We start from the raw sequence: 23901 nt of genomic DNA on the forward strand, positions 1-23901 counted from the left end.
TGTAATGCAGTTTTACATTGGCAGTCCGTGGAGAAGGCAACTCTATAACATTAGTGACGATTAACAACATGTCCCCTACACGGATTAGAGCCTCCCTTACATTTATGGTCAGTAGGACAAGGGGCACTGTTGATTGACAGTGGAAAAATTTCCTCAACATGGTTGGCTACATTATAGTTTGTCAAAGAACCACAGCAACCTCTGAAGGAACCCGGTTGTTCCACAGAGCCCTGGCTTTTATATTCCTGATAAACATAAGGGGCGAGCCGAGTCATGACAATGCTATGAAGTGGTAAATTCAAATTGAATAAAAATAGAGGTATCGGGGTTTAATTTACTAAAGGCAAATAGGCTGTTCATTTTGCAAGGGGAGTGTCAAGGAAATTTAGTGAAGCTTAGTGAAGGTGAAGCTCTTGAGACTTCCATCATCCAAATCGCATGCATGAGAAATGCATTTTTTTGTTTTCCTTGCACGTGATTGGGTATTCTTTGCAAAGTGAAATTACACCACATTTGCTAAGCTCTGGGAAAATTCCTTTGCAACTTTCTTTGCAAAGTGAACAGCCTCTTTGCCTTTAGCAAATCAACTTGATGGAGTGAAGCTGAAAAGGAATTTTGAGACTTACTCTTTGAGCTCATCGATCTCTTTTTGCTTCTCTTCAATCTCATCTCTCAGACGAGACAGCTGCTTCTGGTGAGCTTCTCTGTGACCCTCCATCTGTTGTTCCAGAGTTTTCTATTACATAAAAAAAACATTACTTAAAAGGCGGCGCAATGACTGAGAAGTGCAAAAATTTAAGTTTACCGGACTTAGACCAATTCTGACTTGGTTAGTATACATTACAAATCTGCTAAAAAGATACAAAACAATGTCCTAGGGATTGGGGTGCCAAGAGGATGAACTGCTTGGGGGCATTAAAGTAACCCTGTCACTATAGTATGATTTCTAAGAAAATAAAAAAAGATAAAGAGCAGACATACGTACCCTTTCCTGCCACCCTTGCTGCTGAACGCCACTCCATAGCTGAGAAATGGTCTCCCGCAACAGACGTTACCGGTCATGTCAATCTTCTGCATCCTCCACATCTCCACACTGGTTCCTCCTGCCGAATTCCATGTCACCACTCACTTCCAATGATGTCGAGGTCAGAGGGAGAAACCAGTGGGGCTCAGAAGGACCCAGGATGTTGCTACACATCAGCTCAATGGCCAACTTATGGTTTTGGCCTCCGGCCCACATTTTCTCCCCTGCTAACTACACAGACTGTGTATCCATCAATGCAGGGCTGCTGTTTGAAATCACAGGGCCACATACAGCCTACCTGACAGGGCCCACACCCCCAGCCTGAGTGACTGAGAATATAAATTTCAAAGTCCCTTTGTCTCCAGCCTCAGCAGCTCAGATGAATGGAATGAATAGTAAGTGCTCGGAGGCTTCCTGCTCACAGTTTACTTTGCTTCAGTGATGAATGGACACAGGAGTGATCACTCATTGTGTTAATTCAGGAAAGGAAGGGGCCAGTAAATGACACATTTATCTGCCTCTTCCCCCGCTCTCCTGAAACATCCCCGTGTGCCCGTAGCAGCTGCCGGCGGGAGAGGAGAGAAGCCAGAAGAGCTACAGAGGAAAGGGGCACACAGCGGTGTAAATTTATACCATTATATAGAGGCCTTGCTTGACCTAGATGGAGTACAAATTCATCATTCATCATCAAGTAAAATATTAAATGATGCAACACATGGTTACATCGTTACACACTTTGCAATCAGGTGAAAATATTGATGAAAAATATGGTCATAAAAGTAAACAATCACTCAAAACAAGGGATTTAATCTATCAGTTCTTGTTCTTCTCTCACACACACGTAGAAACAAAATAGTCAAAATCCTGCCTTCAATCAATCAAAATTGATAGCGCAAAAGGTAGTTCTCTGGTATGAGATTTATATTTGATTAGATCACTTTACGTGCATTCTTGAATTCGCTAAAAATCAGTACTAGGGATGTGTTCGGGCATGTTCGGATGTGCTTACAAACGCACATTGCCAAGCCCACCAGGAAGCAGTCACCTGTAATGGGTCAGTAATATGCAGCCAAGGCGTTTCCCACCCTGAAGCCGCATGTATACGTTTGGATGCATGGTGAGGAATGTACCCACTACAAATAAGTGGTCCATTATAGATGATACCTTACTGGCGGGTTTGGCTACATGGGCTCGGAAGAGCATCCAAACACACTGGAGCTCATTTCTAATCAGTACATGCTTGCCCCCCTAATTTACCAGGTTGAGGTGAATGTGAAAAATCCAGAAGTTTGACTAACTTATCAGTTTTGCTTGGACCCACAGATTATCGAGAACTGTAAACTTCAGGAGTGCCGGGCCTGCATATATCTTATCAGCTGTGACTGTCCAGAATGAGATATTCAAGATTTACCTTCATCTCCTCTGCATCCTGTAGTCTAGTTAAATGTTCCTTCTCTTTGTCCTTAAAGGAGACTTCATGCATTCTCTCTGTGAAGAAGTAAATTTGTCTTGTTACATTATGAATAAACAATTTTTCTGGTTTGAGTTGATAAAGGATCATCTCAGGAGGCAACCTGTAGGAGATGACTGAACTGCTGACACCCCCCCCCCCCACCCCCCCCCCCCCCCAGTACTTTCCACCTACATCTCTATCCATTGGAGAGCTGCAGGGTTTTAGTGGTCCATGGGAGAACAAAATTTGTTCCACGGATAAAATAATGTAAATTCAGAAGCTTTAGAAAAAGGGAAAAGCTGTCACTACCCTGCAAAATTCTAAATTTGTTCCCTAAAATGTATAAAATACTTTATAGATTGGTAGTATTAATATAAACATATCTAGACGTTATGCAGCTATTCCCCCTGCAGCACTGGATGAAATCATATTCATTTTGGACCTCAGGCCTCAGATTATGCCTTGGGTGGTTGGAGAACTTCTCCCCTTTTTTTCCTTGTAGCCTCCTCCCAAAGATAGGCATAGGAGGCCCAACAAGTAAAGAAAGAATATAATAGTGCCTCTTTCTGGTCTAGTCTAAGACGATGTTTCTTAACTGGATTGGGAAACAAAATGGGCCGCCACTTGACTGTGTCCAAACATAAAGTTGGCAGATCATTGGCGAGTGACAGTACACAGACTATGAATGTACAGCACAGGCACATGGGGAGCTAATGCATGTGCAAGATGGAAGCAAGGTGGAATTAAACAAGAATGAAGTGAAGAGACCCAGCACTGGTTGAAAATGCCCATTACTATTGATCAATTGTCTCCAAACTGCGGCCCTGGGGCTGGATGTGGCCCTTTGCTTGCCTTTAACCAGCCATTGGGGCACTATTCCTCCAACTGATACAAAACACTATTCTGCCAACTGACACAAATAATGGGGCACTTTCTTCTAGTGATACCAGTAATGGGGCACTATTCCTCCCCCTAATACCAAATGTGGCGATTACTCCCACTGATGCCAGGAAAATCTCCTCTCCTGCTGGTCACCGTTCGCCCCCCCCCCCTAAATTCTTAAGGGCAATAAACTGGTCCTTTGTTTAGGAAGTTTGGAGTCCCCTGCTATAGAGGAATACAAAGAAGATTTTCTCTCTTGGCTTTGCTAAAGCTAATAGAAATGGGGAAGACTTTCAACAAGTGGACAAGTTCTCAATTTGAAAGTGCATTTATTAGACAAATCCATGAACACTCTGCATACACCAATAGCTGAAGGAAGCAGCATTAATTGACCTGATTCCAGAGAATAACAGGGGTCTTCAAACTTTTCACTTCGAGGACCACAGCATATATTTTACACATATTCATAAATGAATCTGAAGCATCAGAATAGAACAGAATTTGACAGGCTGCAGCAGTGCAGCTGGATGGCGTACCTGTATCCTCCTCCATCTAAAAACACCAGAGCCTCAAACAGCAGGGCTAAAACTCCAGTGTCAACATCTTTGTTCCCGTCATATCCCCTCTGTACATTTAGTCTCCACCAGAGTCTTCCCGTATATCTGTGCCCCTATCAGAGTCTCCATACATGCGTGTCCCCCCCCCCCCCCCCATCACCTAGAGTCTCCAAGCAAATCAGTGTGCCCATCAGAACACCCCCACATTTGTGGCCCCATCCGAGTCTCCCTGCAAATTAGTGTCCGCATAACAGTCCACCGCCCCCCCCCCCATTTGTTTCCCCCACTAAGAGCCCCCCCCCCCCCACGCACAATTATGTCCCTCTCCGAGCCTCCCTGCAGGCTGTATTTTGGATTTGGAGATCCCTGAACCTCAATGTCCCAAAGCCTGCTGATCCAACGGTTACCCTGAGCATGCAGCTTTGCAAGCTCCTCATTGAGAGAATCTTGGGTTTCTTCAAGCTGCCTGCGGCGCTGTTCCATATTCTGCATGTAGTCAGTCAATGATCTGATCTTTGCTTCATGCTGCAATAAGCAGAAAATGAGACTGAATGAGTAGCACTATTTATATACGCTTACAAGTATACAGTACATGCAAGAAACTCTTGAGACCCCTGGGGGTAGCCAAAATTTAACATAGCCTTCCACACAGTGGAAGAAAAGCCCAAATATATTATATATATATATATATATATATATATATATATATATATATATATATATATATATATTATATTATATTATACATATACACACACGTTCTGTATAATTAAGGTCAGGTGATCCTGTAGGTCAGCCTTAGGAAACATTTGAAAACAGGGAATTCTGGGAGCGGTGACATTCCCCATACTCTCCCATAGCCCAGGCGTTGTCAAGGCTCCCACCTGCAGTAGCCACTCACTGACACAGGGAAGGCGGAGCTATGGGATCACATGACCAAACTGGAGTGGATTCAAACTAGGAAAGTACACTTTTTTTAATAAAGGGTAAGGCAGAATAGGCAGTATGAGGGGGAAGGGAACAATTTTACCAACAGTTACACTTTGGCTCGTCTTCCACTTTAATAATCCCATTCATGTTGGGTGTATTAAACAATATAGACAATATAGACCTGAAATGACACTACCAAGTTCTCTCTAAACCAACACTTAGCACATAAATAGAGCTTCACGGAAATAAATACGAAAAATGTTTCTTCTGAATATAAAAAAAACCCACATTACTTTATTTTAGACAAAACAGAATTAAAAACATTTTAAAACCTTGTATGAGTCCCTGCGCCCCACATATAACAGTATACCCGTTGTCTGTAATGGCTAACATTGTCTCAAGTATATAGAACAAGCACAATGTTCCTATTATTAGCAATAACCAGAAATTTTTTTTTTTTCTCTTCTATAATCTATAAGATAATCAGACAACTGTCCCCAGATCTAAAGCTTGAATACTGACCTGTGAACTGAGCAGCTGGCAGGCTGCAAGCTCCTTCTCTGTTGCGTTTATCTTGCGGTTTGCCTCGATCTGGGCGGTTTCCAGCTGTTTGCTGCGATTGACCAGAGACTTTACTTCAGATTTCATCTTACTAATATACAGACGAGCCATGGTGAACTCCTCCTCGATCACACCATTCACATCTGCCAGCTGCACATGTGCATATGGAAAGATTATATCAAAAATGTATAAATATACATTTTCATTTCAATAGTCAGTTACACAAAAAATAAAATAAAAAAATCACGTTAGGTTTTTATTGACCTTGTTAGGCCTCATGCACACTGGGCCTTTAGCTAAGGTTCATGAGACTCTGGTGTTTAGGTGTGGGTGGAAGGCACAGGTGTATCTGCCAGCAGCCTGTTGCAGCTGGACGGGGCTGGACAGTGCACAAAGTGGTACCAGGGTTTAGGGCAGTATGTGCCCAGGAACAAATGTCCAGAACACAAACTGTCTGCTGGAATCTCATGCACTAAAGACCCAGTGTGCATTAAGCACAAAATGCAGTTACTATAGGCTGGAATAAAAAAGCTTCTTTCATTTAAGTTCCCATTTTAGGACATAATTATAGTGCTAGATTTTCTTTTTTCAGCCAATGCAAAGCATAGATAAAATTCCAGGCAAGGGAGGAGTAGAGAGGCTGAGAGTGGTCAGTACACAGACAATAAAGCCTTGCAAGGGGGGATAAAAGAAGAAAAGAAACAACTCATGCAGATCAGGCTATGTGAGAATTCTACAGAAGATAAAGTGAAAGAACATACTTTTGATCTACATGAAAAATAGTAAATACAATGCAAGAATACATTGTTACACTGCATTACATAATGCCACTTGCATGTCATCTTCAAGTGGCATCCTACGCTGGAGCGGCTGCATTTTGACACCCTCTGCAAAATTGAGTGAAGTTCCCTCCTCCCCTCTATGCACAGAGCACACTTTTTGTGATTTACCCCCTGAAGAAAAAAAGATCTTTCCTGCCCCTCACTCATGTCACCTGCCTAGGCGAATGATGTGCATTATGCCCGCTGTGCCTACTGGGATATGCACGTCACATATTCCAGCAGTGAGGTCTGGCAGTTGAACAACTAAACTAAGTTTTTTAGGATGTTATCTCCTATGTATAAAACCCAGTGGCGGCTGGTCGGGTTTCTTTAAGGGAGAGGGGGTGGGTGGTTGATGGCCCCAGCAAACCCATCCGCTGTCTGCCGGTCAGACCTTACCCTGGATGCGGGTGGTGAGAGCAGCGGTTGGGTCTTTATGGAGTGCGGAGCTGATGCGGGCATCTTCCAGTGCGGTCGCCCCTATCCTTAAGCGTGAATCTATCTATCGCATATAGGGGGTGGCGTGGAGAGGAGGCGCCGTCTAGGCGCCCCTAATGGATGGGCTGACACTAATAAAATCCTAAAATTGACAATTTTCTAATTTGGCTGGAGTGTGCCGTCAAGCTTACTCCCCATGAATATGGCATTGCATCTAGCTGTAAAAAAATAAAAAATAAATATAAATAAATAAAAAAGGTATTGGGTAAGAAAACACTATGAAGTCTTACAGTTTTCACATCATTTGTGCCAATAATGCCTCCAATCTCTCCCAGGTCCTTCAGCAACAGGTTGAGAATCTCAGTGGCTCTCTTCTTCTGGTGGCTGCTGAGTTCCTGCAGTTGATGAAGTTCCCGCTGTGTTGCAATAAAGCTGGTCTGTAAAAATTAGATTAGAATTGCGGGGTTAATGGTTATGCAGATATACAAGCGCAAAACAAGTACTGTACTTTTATGTGAATTTTATGTTTGTTTCTTGGCCAGTTCAGCAGGAACCCGAGATTTCGAACCATGTATAGGCAGGCTGAATGTACACAAGCTGATCGATCGATCAGCTTGGGTACAAACAGCCTGCTGGATTTTACATGTGATTATTTCTAGCGACTGTTCCAGCTGCTAGCAACAATCACTGTGTTCTCCCAGCAGGGATGGCAATCAGCAATTTTTGTTTTCTCCAAACATCCCAATTACAATGGTTTAAACCTCAGTCCTTTTCTGCATTCCCAAGCCCAGATGAAGGGGCCATTTAGAACCTCTGAAACACGGTGACAGAATTCAACAAATAAAAGCAACCTGGATCAATGCATTTTTACCAATGCCCACTTTTTCGTCTGCTACATGACTACAAACCTTAAAGTACAACTAAATGCAAAACATTTATTTTAGTTTTGGACGAGGTGAACATGGATCAGAACACCTGTCAGTTTTTATTGCCGGTCTGTGCCCTCATTAGGAAGATTTGTCCTCTCAATTTGTCCTGTTTACCATTTGAATACAATAACTTGAGGTTACAGTAGCCATATTAGTGCATTTTTTACAAGAACATTGGAGTACCCTCTGTGTGATACTTTAATTGCACAAACATCCAATTTTTTAGGACAAGCTTTAAGGGTTTAACCCCTTCAAGGTCTGTTTGCTTGAAGAGGGTACACCCCAAAAGCTTGTCCTGAAAATTTGGAGGTTAGTGCAAAAAAAAAAAAAAAGGTCGCAGACAGTACCCAATTGTTTTTAACACAACTTCAAAAAATTTAAGTTTAGCAATAGGACTTATATAAGATCAGTGAGGTGATCTGCTCCGCTCCCCCCCCCCCCCCCCCCACCCTCTCCTCCTGTGTGTGCACTGCTGGAAGTCAAGTGTGAAGCCAACATGAAGGAATTTAACTTGGATAGGGTAAGGAAAAATTATGGGATTCCCAGAATCAATAGTAGAATCAATTGAATGATCAGCAGGACTCAGTCGGGCCTTAGCAACTGGCATATGCAGGCAGAAACCTCAGGCCCCTTTTATATATCAATAAGACAGGACAAGTCTTTTAGTGATAGCAGACCTTTGGTGGACCACTGCTCCCAGCCAGTCCTGTTCAGGCCCTGCCAGCCCTCCTGGCTGCAGCTGCCCAACTCCACTGCCTATGACACCAAAGTTTCTCCGGCTGGCTCTACATCCATTCCAGACTGCACACTTCCAGTTCGCTCCAGAATGCCTCCCCAGCTCTCCCAATTGTGCCTGTCACTCACCAGCCCTCCTGGCTGCACTCCGGTGGACCCCTCGCCTGGCAGCACCAGCTCCCGTTGTCTCTCTGCCCCTCTGTGCCTCCTGTCCAGATGCTTCTTTGTTACTCAGAAAGGCTCAGACTTTCACCGAACCCCTCAGGCCCAAGGTCACACCCCCCCCCCCCCCCCAGACTGGGGAGTCCCTCAAAAGGCCCCAACAACCTAGTGCTCCATCTCCAGCTTCTTCCAACTGACAACCCCTCCCCAGCTGGGCTGACCCTGGGTATATCAAGGAGGCCTGTCCCCTGCCAATTCTGGTTGGGGATTGGTCAGGGCTGCCCAAGACACCTCAGATAGCTCCACCTCTTCCCCTCCTCTCTTCCAGAATCATATAGAAGCCAGAGGGAAGTAACCCAAAAGATGATGTTGTTATCTGTGAGTCACCAGCCTACTCTGAGCCACTCCCAGCCCACACAGATCAAAAGTTGGCTTACAGCTAGGCCTGTCTAAATTTACCTGTTCTGACAAAAATCTCATCTCTATCACCTACCTTCTTTTGTGTTATAACAGGGGGACAGCCCTCACTGCCAGAACACTCCGGTCCGGAGACCTTTTTTCAGCCACGCCCCTTTGACAGTACGCCCGGCTTCTGTTGAAATGACACGTGGGCCGCACGTCGGCTGTTTTCTAGTGAACAGGCTGATGCTGCCCAAGATTTGGCCCATGTGTACTAGGTTTTAGATTAGTAGGAAAAAAACAAACAAAAAACAAACAAAAACACAACCAACAATTGTACTCTGGGAGAAAGTCAAGTGGAAGGCCGCGTACACACGCGGGGACTGTTCGCCCAACTTTGTCCGCTGAACAGTGTTTCGGCGGACAGTCCGCCTGTGTGTGGGCTTTCAGCGGACAGTTTCAGCGAACAGTCTGCTGAACAAAGTTTTTCGGAAATTCCGAAAAACTGTCCGCTGAAACTTGGTTTCAGCGAACAGTCCCCTCGTGTGTAGGCTTGTTCGTCAAACTAAGTTCCGCGCATGCTCAGAAAGGATTTACACGCCGAAAGTTGTAATGCAGTGTATAGGACGTCGTATTTTCCGTCCCGTTGTACGTGCCGTTCACGTCATCATGCACGGTTTCAGCAAACTGTTCGTTCGTCGTGTGTGGGCAAGTCCGTCCATGCTAATTTTGAGCGGACTGTTCGCTGAAACTGTTTGACGGACAAAGTTGAACGAACAGTCCCCGCGTGTGTACGCGGCCTGATAATGTCCACACCGCTCAGGTGAAATCATTGGTCAGCCATCCAGTATGGGTACAGGCCCAGCTTGCCACTAAGAAATACAGCTATAGACTGCCGTACACCACTGAAAGCTTGAATGCAGTAAAATAGTTTATTCACATGTACCACACAGACAGGATGGTAGGTAGATGCATTTCACAAGAATCCACATTGGATTTGTGTGAAACGCATCTACCTACCATCCTGTTGTATCCGTTCTATGTTTAGCACATGCGAAAATGATTTTACTTCAAGCTTTTGGTGGTGTGCGGCCAATTTCTTCTACAGAAAGTCAAGAGAGGCCATGTCCAATATTCCAGGCCAAGCTCCAATGTCTTTTGGCTAGAAGTAGACCCCTGAGTAGACCTGCGATTATAGGTTGTAGATCGACAATCTATATATAAAAAAAAAAAAAAAAAAACCCAAAGCACACAAGACAAAATACCAACCTCACTACACCATCCCATGAATATAAAACCATTCTCTTCAGCTAGCCCCGTCCTTGGATTTAATCTACACCTTCTACCAAAAGACTTTCCTATGACTTCTCAGAACAAGGACAAGGATAAAACACGCACAACCAAAGCGCATCTTACAGAAAGATTAAATGGTTTAATATACTAAAGCATCTCTTGAACATATCACATTACAATGTTCTGAGAGGAGCTGTAATACATCCAGATAACAAAAGGCTTGTTATAAATGGGGAAACATCTTAATAGAGGCTGCAAAGCGGATAAGAGAAACCCAATTTATCGCTGGAGACAATTTTCTTTCATGCAGGTCACATTGCTGACCTTTTATAAACCTAGATTTTTATCAGCAGATCCCAAATGACTGAAATTTTTATTCAATCAGGAAAAAAATAAAAAAAATGACACAGCTATCCCAGCAATGAAAAATTTTAAAAATGTTCAGAGTTGTGACCTGCACCTCTACACTAGATGCAGCGACAGGTTTATCTTTTATGGTGGCTTAATTCAGTGCCATGTACTGTATATATAGCAGTATGGCATGGAGCCAGCGTAAGATTTCTTTCAAAGGTGCAGGATGAGCTGGGCTGAATCATTCAGTAAATTATTGCCCAGGAGCGGTGCTGGTACACCAAGTATGATTAACTTTAGTGTTGACATCATGGTCACATTTGCAGTGTGCCTATGCTTCAATCTGAATTATAGCAATTCCCCTGGGGCTATCATGCTCATCCTTTTATTTCACCAGCTACCAAGCCACTGTGATTGAACTAGTATATACTAGGACAATGGATGTACTTAAGCTGGCCATACATACAGTGCCAGGAATAGGGGGCGACTGGGCACCTGCCCAGGCACTGTGTTGAGGGGGGGGGGGGGGGGGGGGAAGCACTGTTGAATTGACTGCTCGTCCCACTCCTTACAGGCAGGAGTGTAACTGCAGTGTCACTCCTGTCAGAAGGAGCAGTGGCCGATCTCTGCAGCTGGAAGGAGGATTTGTCTTTCTCCTCCCTCCAGCCTGCATAGGGCAGAAAGGAGCCAGCATTGAGACAGAACTGTCCTCAGTCTCAGCAGAGTAAGGCTAGTGGACTGTGTCCTTCCTCTGTTCCCCTGTCATGTGACTTGTCATATGACTGGGGAGAGGAAGGACAGGCTGTGAGTACAGATTTTCCAGTACAAGGGGGAAAGGCAACAACTTTGGAGTATGGGGACACGATGTAAAGGGCGGACTTAACCAGGGACCCCTGATGTGTGGTGCTGGGGATAGTGAAATTCACCTATCTTTGCCCTGGCCGCTGGATGACCTTGTCCTGGCACTGCATACACGGATCAAAATTTTGGCTGGTTCTGCAAGGACTGGCCGGATTTTAATCCATGTATGTGCACCCTGGTTGTACAGAAGCCTTCCCCGCTACTAGAACACAACCAGTGCCGCCGTTTATAGCTGGCAACACTGATCATGGTGTTCTGATTGCAGTGAAGACTCCCCGCTGGGGAAAAAAATAAATAAAAAATATCACAGGAGGAGTGATTCCCAATTCACCTTCATGGTGGAATCAGCACTTTTTTTATTCAACCCACTGGTTAACCAAAAAAAGTAATGTACGGTCTGCTTTACTGGTTCTGGGTTAGTGCCTCATTAAGTAGTAAAAAGGATGACAGTACAGAAAATTGCACCATGAATTATGACATCCATATTTCCATCCTGAAAGGTTCCCTATTTAAAATCTTGATATTACTCTGTATAATGCTGGCCATAAAATTCAGATTTTATTACTGCAATACAAACAGTCTGCATGCACAATAATAAGTTGCTTTTATTTGTGGAACAAAAATATACAAATAAATAAATATGGTAAATAGGAAGGAGGAGCAGGTAGGCTCTTTGTCCTTATTTTAAAAAAAAAGACAGGCTCGCTGTCTTCTGAAACCAGCATTATTGTCTGTTTGCAATATTCTTTAGAGGGAACACGGAGATGTGCATGTATACCTTGGTGCCAGGTTGCACGAAGTATGCAGTGCAGTGAGCTCCCAACATAAAACCTTGAGACTACATTTTCAGCTTAAATGTAGCACACCCTGAACCCTGCACTCTGCATATGGCAGACCCCTGAACGTCTAACTGGGTACGAGGAAAAAATAATTATCTACAGCCCTGGGACTGAGGGTTCTCGAAAGGAGTATTGAGGCAGGGTGCTGGGATGTACAGCACCCTGACCCCCCTCACACCACCCAGTAACAACACTGGATCATTTTTTTTTTTTTTTTTTTTTAATGTCATTAGCATGTTAATGAAAAGGGAAGGGAGGAACTAGGGAAGACACTTGCAGGTTAAAACTTCAGCCTTTATTACCACATGTATTAGAAACATACACCTGGTCTGAGTATTGGCCGGTTCAGCAAACTGGCTGAATTTCAGACCATGTGTACAGCTGTCCTTCTGGACAGAAGCCAGTCTAAGTACCAGCTTTTACCAAAGTGACATGCTGGAAAACCAACATCCAATCAGTGCTTGCAGCCAATAGCTGCAAGCCCTATTTCGTGTGTACAGCCTGGAGGGCAGCCCCCCTGTAAGAACACAAAGGCACAGGGGGAGAGATCCCTGCACTAACATCACTTCATTAGTACAGCGTTTTTTTTTTTGTTCAGCCCACTTGGATGAATTAAAGAAAAACTGAATGGGTGTACCAGGCATTAGCTTGCTATCAAGATGAAGTAACTGTTGCAAGGGAGATAAGCTATTCTTATTTTGTGGGTATGAGGTGTATGTATATAGCCAAAACTTTTTAGCATTGGAAGGGGTAGGGAAGGGTTGAAACCCGTCATGTTATTACTTTTGTGGTTTGTGTCCCATTAGGAAGATTTTTTTGCTTCCTGTTGTGAAGACGCAACAGGAAGCAAGAGGAAATCTCTACAAAGTGAGGGGTAATCTCCTCAGACAGTCGCCAACAGAAGATTTCCGACCTCTTGTTCTGGTTACTACTCAAAAAAACAGTAATGCCGCCTACACGACCGGGCTTTCTGGCAGAAAAGGTCCTATGGTCTTCCCAACGGAGTTCCGCCCGAACGGACTTGCACACACACGATCGGACCAAAGTCTGTTCGTTTTGAACGTGATGACGTACCACGGAACTAGAAAAGGAAGTTCAATAGCCAGTAGCCCATAGCTGCCCTTGCGTCGTATTTGTTCCGTCGGACCAGCATACAGACTAATGGTTTTCCCGATAGAAATTGATTCCGTTGGACAGATTTGAAACATGTTCTTTTTCTAGGTCCATTTGAATTTTTGAAGAAAAAAGTCCTATGAAGCCCACACACAATCGTAATATCAGACAGAATGATTCCGTCTGACCTTTTCTGACGGAAAGCCCGGTCGTGTGTACGCGGCATTGGATTTCCCATCATGTTCTGTCTCAGCGACAATGGTCACCAGGACAAAGAGGGTGGCCCTCCCCAGAAACTTTTTCTTGAAAAAAAAAATATATATATTTTGGCTCTATAAACACTTTAAAGAGGAGCTCTGAACAAAGATAGTTTACACCAATTTTAGGAGATTAGATCCTTCTTTAGATATTCCATAATACTTGAATTCTTTACTTTTGTGCTCCCCATAAAATCTTACCAGCTTTGCACAATAGAAGTTCTAACAATGAATGCATGGAGTGCCATAATAAAAATGAATGCATTTTACCAAATAAAATAACTTTCAGGCTGCACACCAACATGCTACCTGTCAAAGAGCATGTGGATATACCAAGTATTGAATGATGGAATATAAAAAAAAAAAAAAAAAAAAAAAAAAAAAAAAAAAGCAGATTTCTTACAGTTTTCTGCGCCAGCTCATCAGTCAGCTGCTCATTGGCTTTGGTCTTGTCCTCCACTTCTTGAGACTTCTGGTCATAATTGACAGCCAGTTCCTCCAAGGCTTGAAGAACCTCCTTCACTTCATCCTTGGCAGCATCATTCTCAATCTGTAGCCGAGTCAGCTCCTCCTGGATTTTCTCATAATCTCTGCGAGTTGATGCCAGGAGCTTAGGATGGAAGAAGAAACTCATGACGTAAAAGGACATGGCAATGAGAAAAAGGAAAGAAGTAGAGCAGGGCTGGACAAATTCCAGTAGCCAATGCTTCTTAATTAAAGCTGGCACCTCAGGTTCTTTCTAGTTGTGGTCAATGGAACTGGTTCCAAAAAAATAAATAAAAAATCTCTGCTGACTTCTACCCGGGGCAGGCTGGCTCCTGAAATCCTTATTAAATTTGTCTACCCCTAATGAAGTGTAAATACACCCAGATCCTTGCCCACTACTGACCATGTAACTTCAAGTGCTAGTCACACAAACTGAACACTGGCTATAGTGGCAACTACCAAAACCTAATACCTGGATTTGTGGTATTCTATGGTCTATGCAAACAGTCCATTATCAACTGAACTCAGAATCATCACAAACCCTTACCATGATCCATAGAGCAACTAGCCTCAGCCCCCGCATAGGCCTTGCCCCTCACAACCATGACATTCTAAGAGGGAGTACTCCAGTTTCCTCCCACATGCCAAAGAAATGCTGGTAGGTTAATTGGCTCTAGTATGTATGAAATTATGTTAGGGACCTTTAGACTGTAAGTCCCTTGAGGCGAAGGACTGATGAGAATGTACAATATCTACGTAAAGAGCTGCGTAAATTGATGATGCTATACAAGTACGGTACCTGAAATAAATAAAATGCATACAATCTAAACCTTGTCCCAATGAATATGCCAATACACCCCGTTCTCTATTGAATAAATTAACTACATGGAATAGAGATTTTAGTACAATTACACGGCCTTCAAAACTAAAAAGGTATCATCTACGTGTAGCAATGGACGAGCAACCTTTAAGTGTTTGTATTTGATAGTAACTTACCTCATCTTGATCAAGCATTTGTTGCTTCAACGTCTCAGTCAGCTGACTCTGCTGGTTAATTTCATCATCCTGCAGGAAAAAAAACCAAAATAAGTCATAAGGCTAAAGATGTGAGCACATGGCTTGCTGCCACCATCTTTGTTTGAGTGTGGCAAATCCTCTCTGATATGAACAAAATCCTTCTGGAAGAGTCTGAGCAACCATCCCTTACACCCCACATCATTAGATCACAGCCGTTTGACCCCAGACTGCAAAGTTGAGGGTCCAATATTTTTGGCGAGTGGGGTCACTGAAGGGGGAAAGTGGCACCTTACACCTTGCAAGTTTGGAGCACTGTTGCACTTCATTTAATGTATTATATGAGCACTAAGAACTTTATTGTGTGTATTCTGTGTTTGTAAATTCACATGGCCTTAATTATTAGGTCTTTAAAATGTTCAGATTAATATATTTTCTGCTAGCACCGTTTACATATATTTTTCCCATTCCTTCTACTTCCCCCATCAGAGCATACGCCCTCATGATGTAGTGTTACCAATGGAGCTTCTCCCAAGCTCGATTTTAGTTAACTATGTACAGTTTCATGTGCCTTATGGTTTGTGATGTCACATGCAGTGTCACTTCTGCTCCAATTAATGGTTCTAATAATTTTTTTGCATTTGCCTCTCTGCCCCTACTGTTGCTGCATTCTTTTCTATACCAATATTAAAAAATCCGGGGACATGGCCTGAACCGGCATGATGTGAGGAGTGCTGATCAGGAGCTCTGCTTGCCTAAACTCTGTCACTGCAAATCCTGGGGATAATATCGCTTCTCATATCCCACAAACACAGCCTTTGACCTCTCACACCATCAGTGACCATGTCACCACCTAAAAAAGCGACAGACTCGATTGCGAAGTTGAACAAAATACCGACTTAAAAAGAAGGGGGCCCCGGGAGAAAATGGTGCCAACACACCTCCACATGTGGACTCGGCCGTGGAGGACACCGCACAAGTGCTGGAGGCAATATCAGACTGCAAGAGCACCTTAACCTGCAAAATCGAGGAGGTTAAAACCGGTGTCCCTGATACGCCAAGACCTACCGAAACTCAGACCAGGTCACAGACAGAAACCCACATCAACCACGTGGAGGATGAGGTGCAGCCATTGCAGGTTGCATCTGAATGGCTCCAACATCATCTCAACACAGTATTAGCCAAGGAAGACGACATGGAAAACAGGCTTCGCAGGTGTAATCAGCGGTTTGTGGGGCTGCCTGATCCCCCTACGTTACCTGCTCATATCCACATTCGGGAGATCTGAGTTCTCCACATCGTTTGTTGAGGAGAGAGCCCACAGGCTGGCTGCCAGGCCCCCTCCCCAGGGTGGGCACCCCCCCCCCCCCGGACATTTATTGCATGCGACAACTAAGGATCCGGCATTACTCATACGCCATGCTGTTCCCCCGCCAGACTCCGCATCGTGGGAGAAGACAGAGCGCACTTTTTTGACACACCAGAAGCCGTCTTCGCCTGGCTGGAAGACAGATCGGCACCCAATCAAGACACAGCCACACAACACTTCGTGCCTGGTCCTTGCTGTGATGGGTGACACTGAACACCCAACCTATCCAGATGCCACGGACTGTCCCACAAGGTACTGTGCCTCTTACCCTCTGCCCTCTACCACCCATGACTCCACATGTCGGCTTTTCTCCTCCAGAATATCCACACTACATCACCTTCCCCCTGAACATACCCGCTGCCCCTTATACCAGTTTATCCTACAGACTACACAAACTATTCTCCCATATGTTTGAATCCGGGTCCTTACCTAAATCAATGTGTGAAGCCTTTATAGTACTCATACCCAAAACCAGGCAAAAATCTAGAACTCCCCAAATCATTTCGCCCAATATCCCTTCTCCAACTAGATATCAAGATCTTGACCAAAGTCCTGGCGCTGCGACTGAACAAGGTAATCCTCACCCTGATCAGACTGGGTTTATGCCAGCAAGAAACACAGATTATATATGAATCTACAGGCCAAACATGACCGGATTGGATCCAGAGTCATTGTGTCTTTAAAGACATTCGATTCCGTAGAGTGGGATTACCCCTGGGAATGTCTGGCAAGGTTTGGACCCAACTCCTCTACCAAAAGACTAGCCCCAGGGTGCTGGTCAATGGGAGGGTCTCTGACACCTCCCTCCTCTCCAGGGGCACACGTCAGGGGATGTCTCCTCCCCCCCGTTATATGAGCTAGCAGTTGAACCCCTGGTATCGTCACTAAGATCACACCCGGGAATCAAGGGTATGCAATGAGGGCACTTGATAGAGACTCCTGCCCCTCCTTAACATCCCTGGAAGGAATACAAAGATTTGGTAAATACTCTGGGCTGATAAATAAATTGGGACAAATCCCAGGTCCTTCCCATCAACAGAGCCCTTACAGAAATCCAGGCCTCCTCCCCCTTATTCATGTCAGTTAAATGAAATATCTAGGTATAACAATTACTCTCTCCCTAGATGAATATGCCAAGCTTAACATAGAGCCCTTGTTCGTAACCCTGAAAACCAAGACGCAGACATGGGGCAAACTGCCCCTGGGTGTAATCGCCCACGTAAACTTAATCAAAATGGTCCTAATTCCCAAGTTCCCTTATAAACTGTGGCATGCTCCAGTTTACTTACCACTTAGAATCTTCAAATCCATAGAAGCCATTCTTAACTCCTTTGAGTGGGGGCAAGACCCAACACAAACTGTCGTGTCAAGTGCTGAAGAACCCCACTGACTTAGGGGGCATAGCACTACCTGACTTTAATTTATACCATTTAGCAGCGCAATTGTCCCACTTTTTCTACCTAGATAAATGATAAAGAACATTATCTGGCCCTCGTATGCTCCCCGTACACCCACATACATATCCACCCCTTCCAAATTCTCTTCAGAGATCCGGCGGATCCCTGGGTGTTGGGAAACTGAAAGGGACTACTATACAATCATTGTAAAATTTGGGAAGCAGTGAGACGCAGACTGAAAACCCCTCCTACGCACTCACAGACACCCCTCTGGGACAATCCAGACCTAAAAGAATTAATGGTACCAGACTACAATCTTTGGATTAACCAGGGTGTGATGAGCCTAACAGATGTATATGGTGATACTACATTGAAGCCATTCAACAACTTAAGGGTGAATGCAATCTTCCCAACTCTTTCGCTACCTCCAGCTCCATCACGCCCTACAGACCCAGTTTAGAGATAACCTACCTAACCTAAAACAACTGGACATTCTAAGTATAACTAGGCCAGACTCAAAAAGGTCTCTACCAAACTCAGACCTCCTCACACAACTTTACATCATGCAAAGATCTTATCTGACCCCCCTGCGTTTGACCATATACAGACCCAACCATAGCACACTGTGCCCCAGATGCGGTAGCCCCTCCAGAAACTTATTCAATCTCATTTGGTCATGCCCATTAAGACTACTGGTCCCACATAGTGAAATTTATACACGATGAGATGGGTGCCCCCCCCCCCCCCCCGCGCGTTATGCCCTATACAAGGCCTACTGGGAGTGTACCCAGACGTGGACAAATTTTAGGTTATATCCTTACAAGAAACACCATTTACAGCCAGATTGCTCATAGCGTGCAACTGGCTCAGGGCGACACTGACACTCCAGGAATAGATATCTGCAGTTAACAGTGTTTTACCCTACAAAAAAAGAACTCTATGCCCACAGGGGCTGCCCGGCCAAATATGGGAAGATTTGGGACACTTGGTTAGAGAATTCAGCCACGTGCAATGAGACGGCTGAATGACTCTCATTTCGAGCACACCAGTTGTTGACCAACTTCTCCTTATAACATACCCAGAAAGTTAGAACACATGCAATTATAGATCAGAATACTGTGCTTGTGTAACATATGTAGAGCTGTATGAGCTCTCCAGTATATGCTACCTTTTTCCACTGAATCTTATGTCAATACTCTGTAAGCATGCACTCTTCTCAAACAACCAAAAAAATAAAAATAACTTAACCCGATGAAATTGTGAAACAGATTTTTAGAGATTTTGTTTAGAGAGCCAGGTGTTAATATTTAAAAAAATATTTGAAAGGAGGGCCTATTATACAGATGACATTTTCCATTATTTACTTTCACTGAAAGCTGTAATTATAATAAAGTAAGAGATCAATGGCAACTACTTTTCCTCAAATTCTTGCAATTTAAATTTTTTTTAAACAGTAAAGTTTATTGAATTTTGGAAAAATTCAACAAACAGCTATGACACACATAAGTACAACCACAAAAGTCATCCTATAACGCATAAGGTTTTCTTCCGTCATAAAAAAACGGAGCTTAGCGGATCTTCCGCTAATGTCCACTATCCCATAGAGATGAGAGAAGAGAGAAAGAAAAATAAATACTGACCCCTGATATTAACCCTGGCACTGACCTAGATCAAACCTTGCTCTAGAGATTAAAAAAAATAAAAAAATGATATATTAAATTTTATAATAGAGATTATATATATATATATATATATATATATATATATATATATATATATATATATCATATACATACATAGGGAATGATACAATGTATCTTTCTGGTTCAGTATCAGAGACAGAAAACACGAGGTTGACTTCACAGTAACTGATCACTGTGATAGCCTCTGATTGGCTATCACAGCAATCGGGTTACCTAGAAGCTGTCGTCCCAGGTCCCAATCATTAGAACGGGCCCAGGGCTCTCGGTGAGACCCCGATGCCTTGCCATGACCTGCAGCTTATGAATGTATTTGTAAATGTGTGCAACAAAACCCCTGTTTTTAATGTATACTGTTAGTCAGGTTAATTTGGTCGGTCGCAGGCTGTTTGGTAGGTTGAGTTTGGAAATTATTTGGTTTTATTTTACATTCGTTTGCCCTTCCAGTGCTCCTTGCTGTGAAGACCAGTTATAGGTGGGGGCGGTGACTTTTTTTTACCCCGGTCAGCAGCCCCACAGAAAAAGCCCAGTCCAGTGGGGCAGCAAATTGGGGTGCGGTTGGCGTGAAGGGGTTAAAGGTGCAGGCACACACCAGAAGCTCAGAGAAAACCCAACGGTATACCCACCCCTAATTTATCCATTGCAATATATACTCCCTAAAGCAGCCCATAGGTTATTGCAATTTTCTTTCCTTCAACCACGGGTGGAAGAAAAGAAAATAGCTTGATTCCCTCAACACAGTGTTGATTAAGGTATCCCCTCCTACAGTGCTATGGTGTTCTGCAGGTGGGGAGCCTTACCTGCAAGCAGAACACAATGGTCACTGCTGATGGCTATAGATGCTGGCAGTGATTGCATGAAAAAAGTCAGACAGAGTGGTTGTACTGAAGTTGATCGATAGATGTTCAGCAGGGACCAGCCAAGATTCATTCCATCCATGGCCAGCTTTAGACTAGAGCTAGGACCCAATTATACACAGAAGCCTTGACCAAGCAGTGTGTCAACATATACAGTGTGGAAGTGTTGTGCAACTAAATCCTCTGTTTCTAATCAAAATTGTTAGACAGCGTAATTTAATTGTTTTTTGCTGGCTAGCTGGTAAGGCCAGCCATAGATGGTTCAAATCTCAGCCGGTTCAGCAAGAACTGGGCGAGATTATAACCATTAACCAGGCTGCATGTACCATGTTGATCAATCAATAAACTTGGGTACAACCATCCTGCCAGATTCGCTTGCGATTATCGCAAGTGGCTGCTATAGCCGCTAGCAATAATCACTGACTTCTCCCGGCAGGACGGCTTCCCCCACCCTCCTCAACGGGAGAGGATAATTGCTTGGCAGGAGGGATTCCTCTGTCAGTACTGTCCGATAGGGGGGAATCGTGCAAATTTCTTTCCTGCAACCCGTGGTTGCAGGAAAGAAATTCACAGTCTATGGCCGTCCTAAGTGTGCTGGGAAATACATTTATAGTTTGATTAAAAACGCCAATACAGACTTGTACAACTTTCGATTGTGCTTTTGTACAAAACTACAGTAAAGTCGGCCATAGATGGTGTGATTTTCTTTCCTGTAGTCACGAGTTTCAGGAAAGGAAAAAAAAAAATAACTCGATTTCCCCCCCATAAACAAACAGTCAGTGAGGGGGGCATTAATTTCTAAATGCAAGAAATACTGCTAGCGGCTATAACCGCTGAGAGGAACTTATGTGGAAAAATCCAACATGCTGGTTGTATCCAAGTTGGTACAATCAGCCTGCCCATACATGGTTTGAAATTCGTCAGTTCCCTGCCGAACTGTCTGGATTTTGATCCATGTATGGCCAACTCAAGTTAGAATGTAAGATGAGGACTGAGACCACCCAATAATATCCTATTTTCAGCTACAAGGAGGAGACCCCAATTTAGCGAAGAACTATGACAGGCAGACAACCTCGAGGGTTCCCCAAGTTGCATAAGCAGCCAGGACAACTGGCTAATTTCATCTATAACAAATATTTTTGTATGGAAGGAACTTTATGTGAAGAACATATTCCCAAAGAACATGGCACACATTCAAGTCTCCTTAATAAGACATCTGCATAGTTAGAACAAATTTCACATCTCATTTAATTAGCGGTTCTGCTAATTACAGTTACAAGTGATCACTATAGATCTCGATGATAAAGATGGTAGCACTTTAATTAATGTACTCTGCAAATCTCTGCACACAATACACACAAAGAGCAGTAAAACACATAATTATGATGAAGCGTACCATCATTACCACCAATTATAAAAAAGTGTCAGTAAACCCCAAAACCTTGAAAATTAATACAGCTAAAATGTGCTACATTTCTAGTATTATTATAATAATAAGTATTTAGATAGTAAATACACAGTAAAAACAAACATATGAATACATTGCCCTTATTTATTGGGAGGATTTAAAACTTTGCTGGAGTATTGCAAATGGCAAGAAACAGATGTCATCTCATACAGTGCACCCGGAAAGTATCAACAGCGCTTCGCTTTTTCCACATTGTTAGGTTACAGTCCTATTCCAAAATGGATAAAATTACATTTCCCGAAGTATTGGATAAATTTACCAAAACTTTCCTGCAGGAAACCTTGTTTTCTGCTCGAAAAGTGATAGCTAGACAGTGGATGAGACCACTTCCGCCCAGGGTGGAGGACTGGAAACGGGAAGTTAATTTTACGCTCCCATATAAAAAATTCATATATAAAAATAGGGGATGCCCAGCTAAATACAATAAAATTTGGGATAGATGGTTGCAAGAGGCTGCCACGTGTAATCAGGAACTTTGATGTAATGTTGAAGTAAATGACATGTCTGTGCTATGACTTTGCTTGGCTGTGATCCATACTGTCTACTACAAACGGAGAAATGTTTCTTTATTTACTGTTATGGTTATGACACAACACCTTTTGATTGTTCGGTGTTTGCCACTGTGATTGTACTCTCTGCAATGATGTTCAATAAACAATACATGTTTAATCAAAATGGATAAAATTCATCATTTTATTTTCCTCAAAATTCTACAAACAATACCCCATAATGACAACATGAAAGAAGTTTGTTTGAAATCTTTGCAAATTTAAAAAAATCCCATGTACAGAAGTATTCACAGCCTTTGCCATGACGCTCAAAATTGAGCTTAGGTGCATGCTGTTTCCACTAATCATCCTTGACCTCCTTGTTAAAAGGGGGCTTCCAGATTCCGATAAGCCCCTAACCACAGACCCCAACAACCAAACAGCCAGGGTTGTCAGGAAGAGGCCCATGGCCTCATCAACATAGGGATAAGGTGCTTTGGGGTGGGGGGGGCGCAGGAGGCCCCCCCATGTTGAGGGCATGCGCCCTGGTATGGTTTGTGGGGGGGTGTGGGTGCTTGCTCGTCCCCACCCCCTTTCCTGACCTGTCAGGCTGTGTGCTCGGATAAGGGACTGGTGTGGATTTTGGGGGGACCAATGCCATTTATTTTTTAAGTTTGGCGTGCAGTTACCCTTCAAGATCATCAGAGTACAAGTCACATGCCAAAGTCGGATCAGTTAAGACGGCGATCTGACTTTAGTGATATACAATGGGCTGAAGTAGGATCAAAGTCAGAACAAAGTAGTACAGGGAACATTTTCAAACTCGGACCTTCTTGTTTCGAACCAGTTAAGACGGCTCCCATAGGGAAACATTGATTTTCACACACCATGAGCTCCCAATGTCGAAGCATTTGTCGTACCAATGTGAACCCGACCTGAGATGTTTCTACAACTTGAGTGGAGTCCACCTGTGGTAAATTCAGTTGATTGGACATGATTTGGAAAGGCACACACAGCTGTCTATAAAGGTTCCGCAGTTAACAGTGCAGGTCAGAAAAATTTCTGCAGCATTGAAGGCCCCAATGAGCACAGTGGCCGCCATCATCTATAAATGGAAGCAGTTTGGAACCACCAGGAGTCTTCCTAGAGCGGGCCGTCCAGCCAAACTGAGCCATCGGAGAAGGGCCTTAGACAGGGAGGTGACAAAGAACCCAATGGTCACTCTGACTGAGCTCCAGTGTTTCTCTGTGGAGAGAGGAGAACCTTCCAGAAGAACAACCATCTCTGCAGCACTCCACCAATCAGGCCTGTATGGTAAAGTGTATAAAGGAAAAAGGTCGCGCTGAGAAAAATGTTAGATTCCCCCCCCCCAAAAAATAAAATAAAAATTTATATATCTATATCTATATCTATATATATATCTTAAATTAACATATATGTGCAAAATCACATAGCTTAAATAAATCTTGAGTAAAATATAAATCAATAAAATTAGACAATATAATAAAAAAAAAAAT

General features: G+C 43.5%; 1 protein-coding gene across 1 annotated transcript in view; it reads right to left on the reverse strand.

Moving 5' to 3' along the window:
* KIF5C (kinesin family member 5C) overlaps positions 1-23901 on the reverse strand; it is a 107709-nt gene that overhangs the window by 22503 nt on the left and 61305 nt on the right. The window contains exons 13-19 of the mRNA XM_077447730.1: positions 15088-15156; positions 14009-14215; positions 6957-7103; positions 5369-5557; positions 4324-4441; positions 2436-2512; positions 627-736 (exon numbers count right to left, since the gene is read on the reverse strand). Of these exons, the coding sequence (XP_077303856.1) occupies positions 627-736; positions 2436-2512; positions 4324-4441; positions 5369-5557; positions 6957-7103; positions 14009-14215; positions 15088-15156 (917 nt within the window). The remainder of the gene's footprint in view (positions 1-626; positions 737-2435; positions 2513-4323; positions 4442-5368; positions 5558-6956; positions 7104-14008; positions 14216-15087; positions 15157-23901) is intronic.

Source organism: Lithobates pipiens, unplaced genomic scaffold (genome assembly GCF_037356315.1).
Source record: "Lithobates pipiens isolate NorthernLeopardFrog02 unplaced genomic scaffold, aLitPip1_a1.2 Scaffold_22, whole genome shotgun sequence".
NCBI classification, from domain to species: Eukaryota; Metazoa; Chordata; class Amphibia; order Anura; family Ranidae; genus Lithobates; species Lithobates pipiens.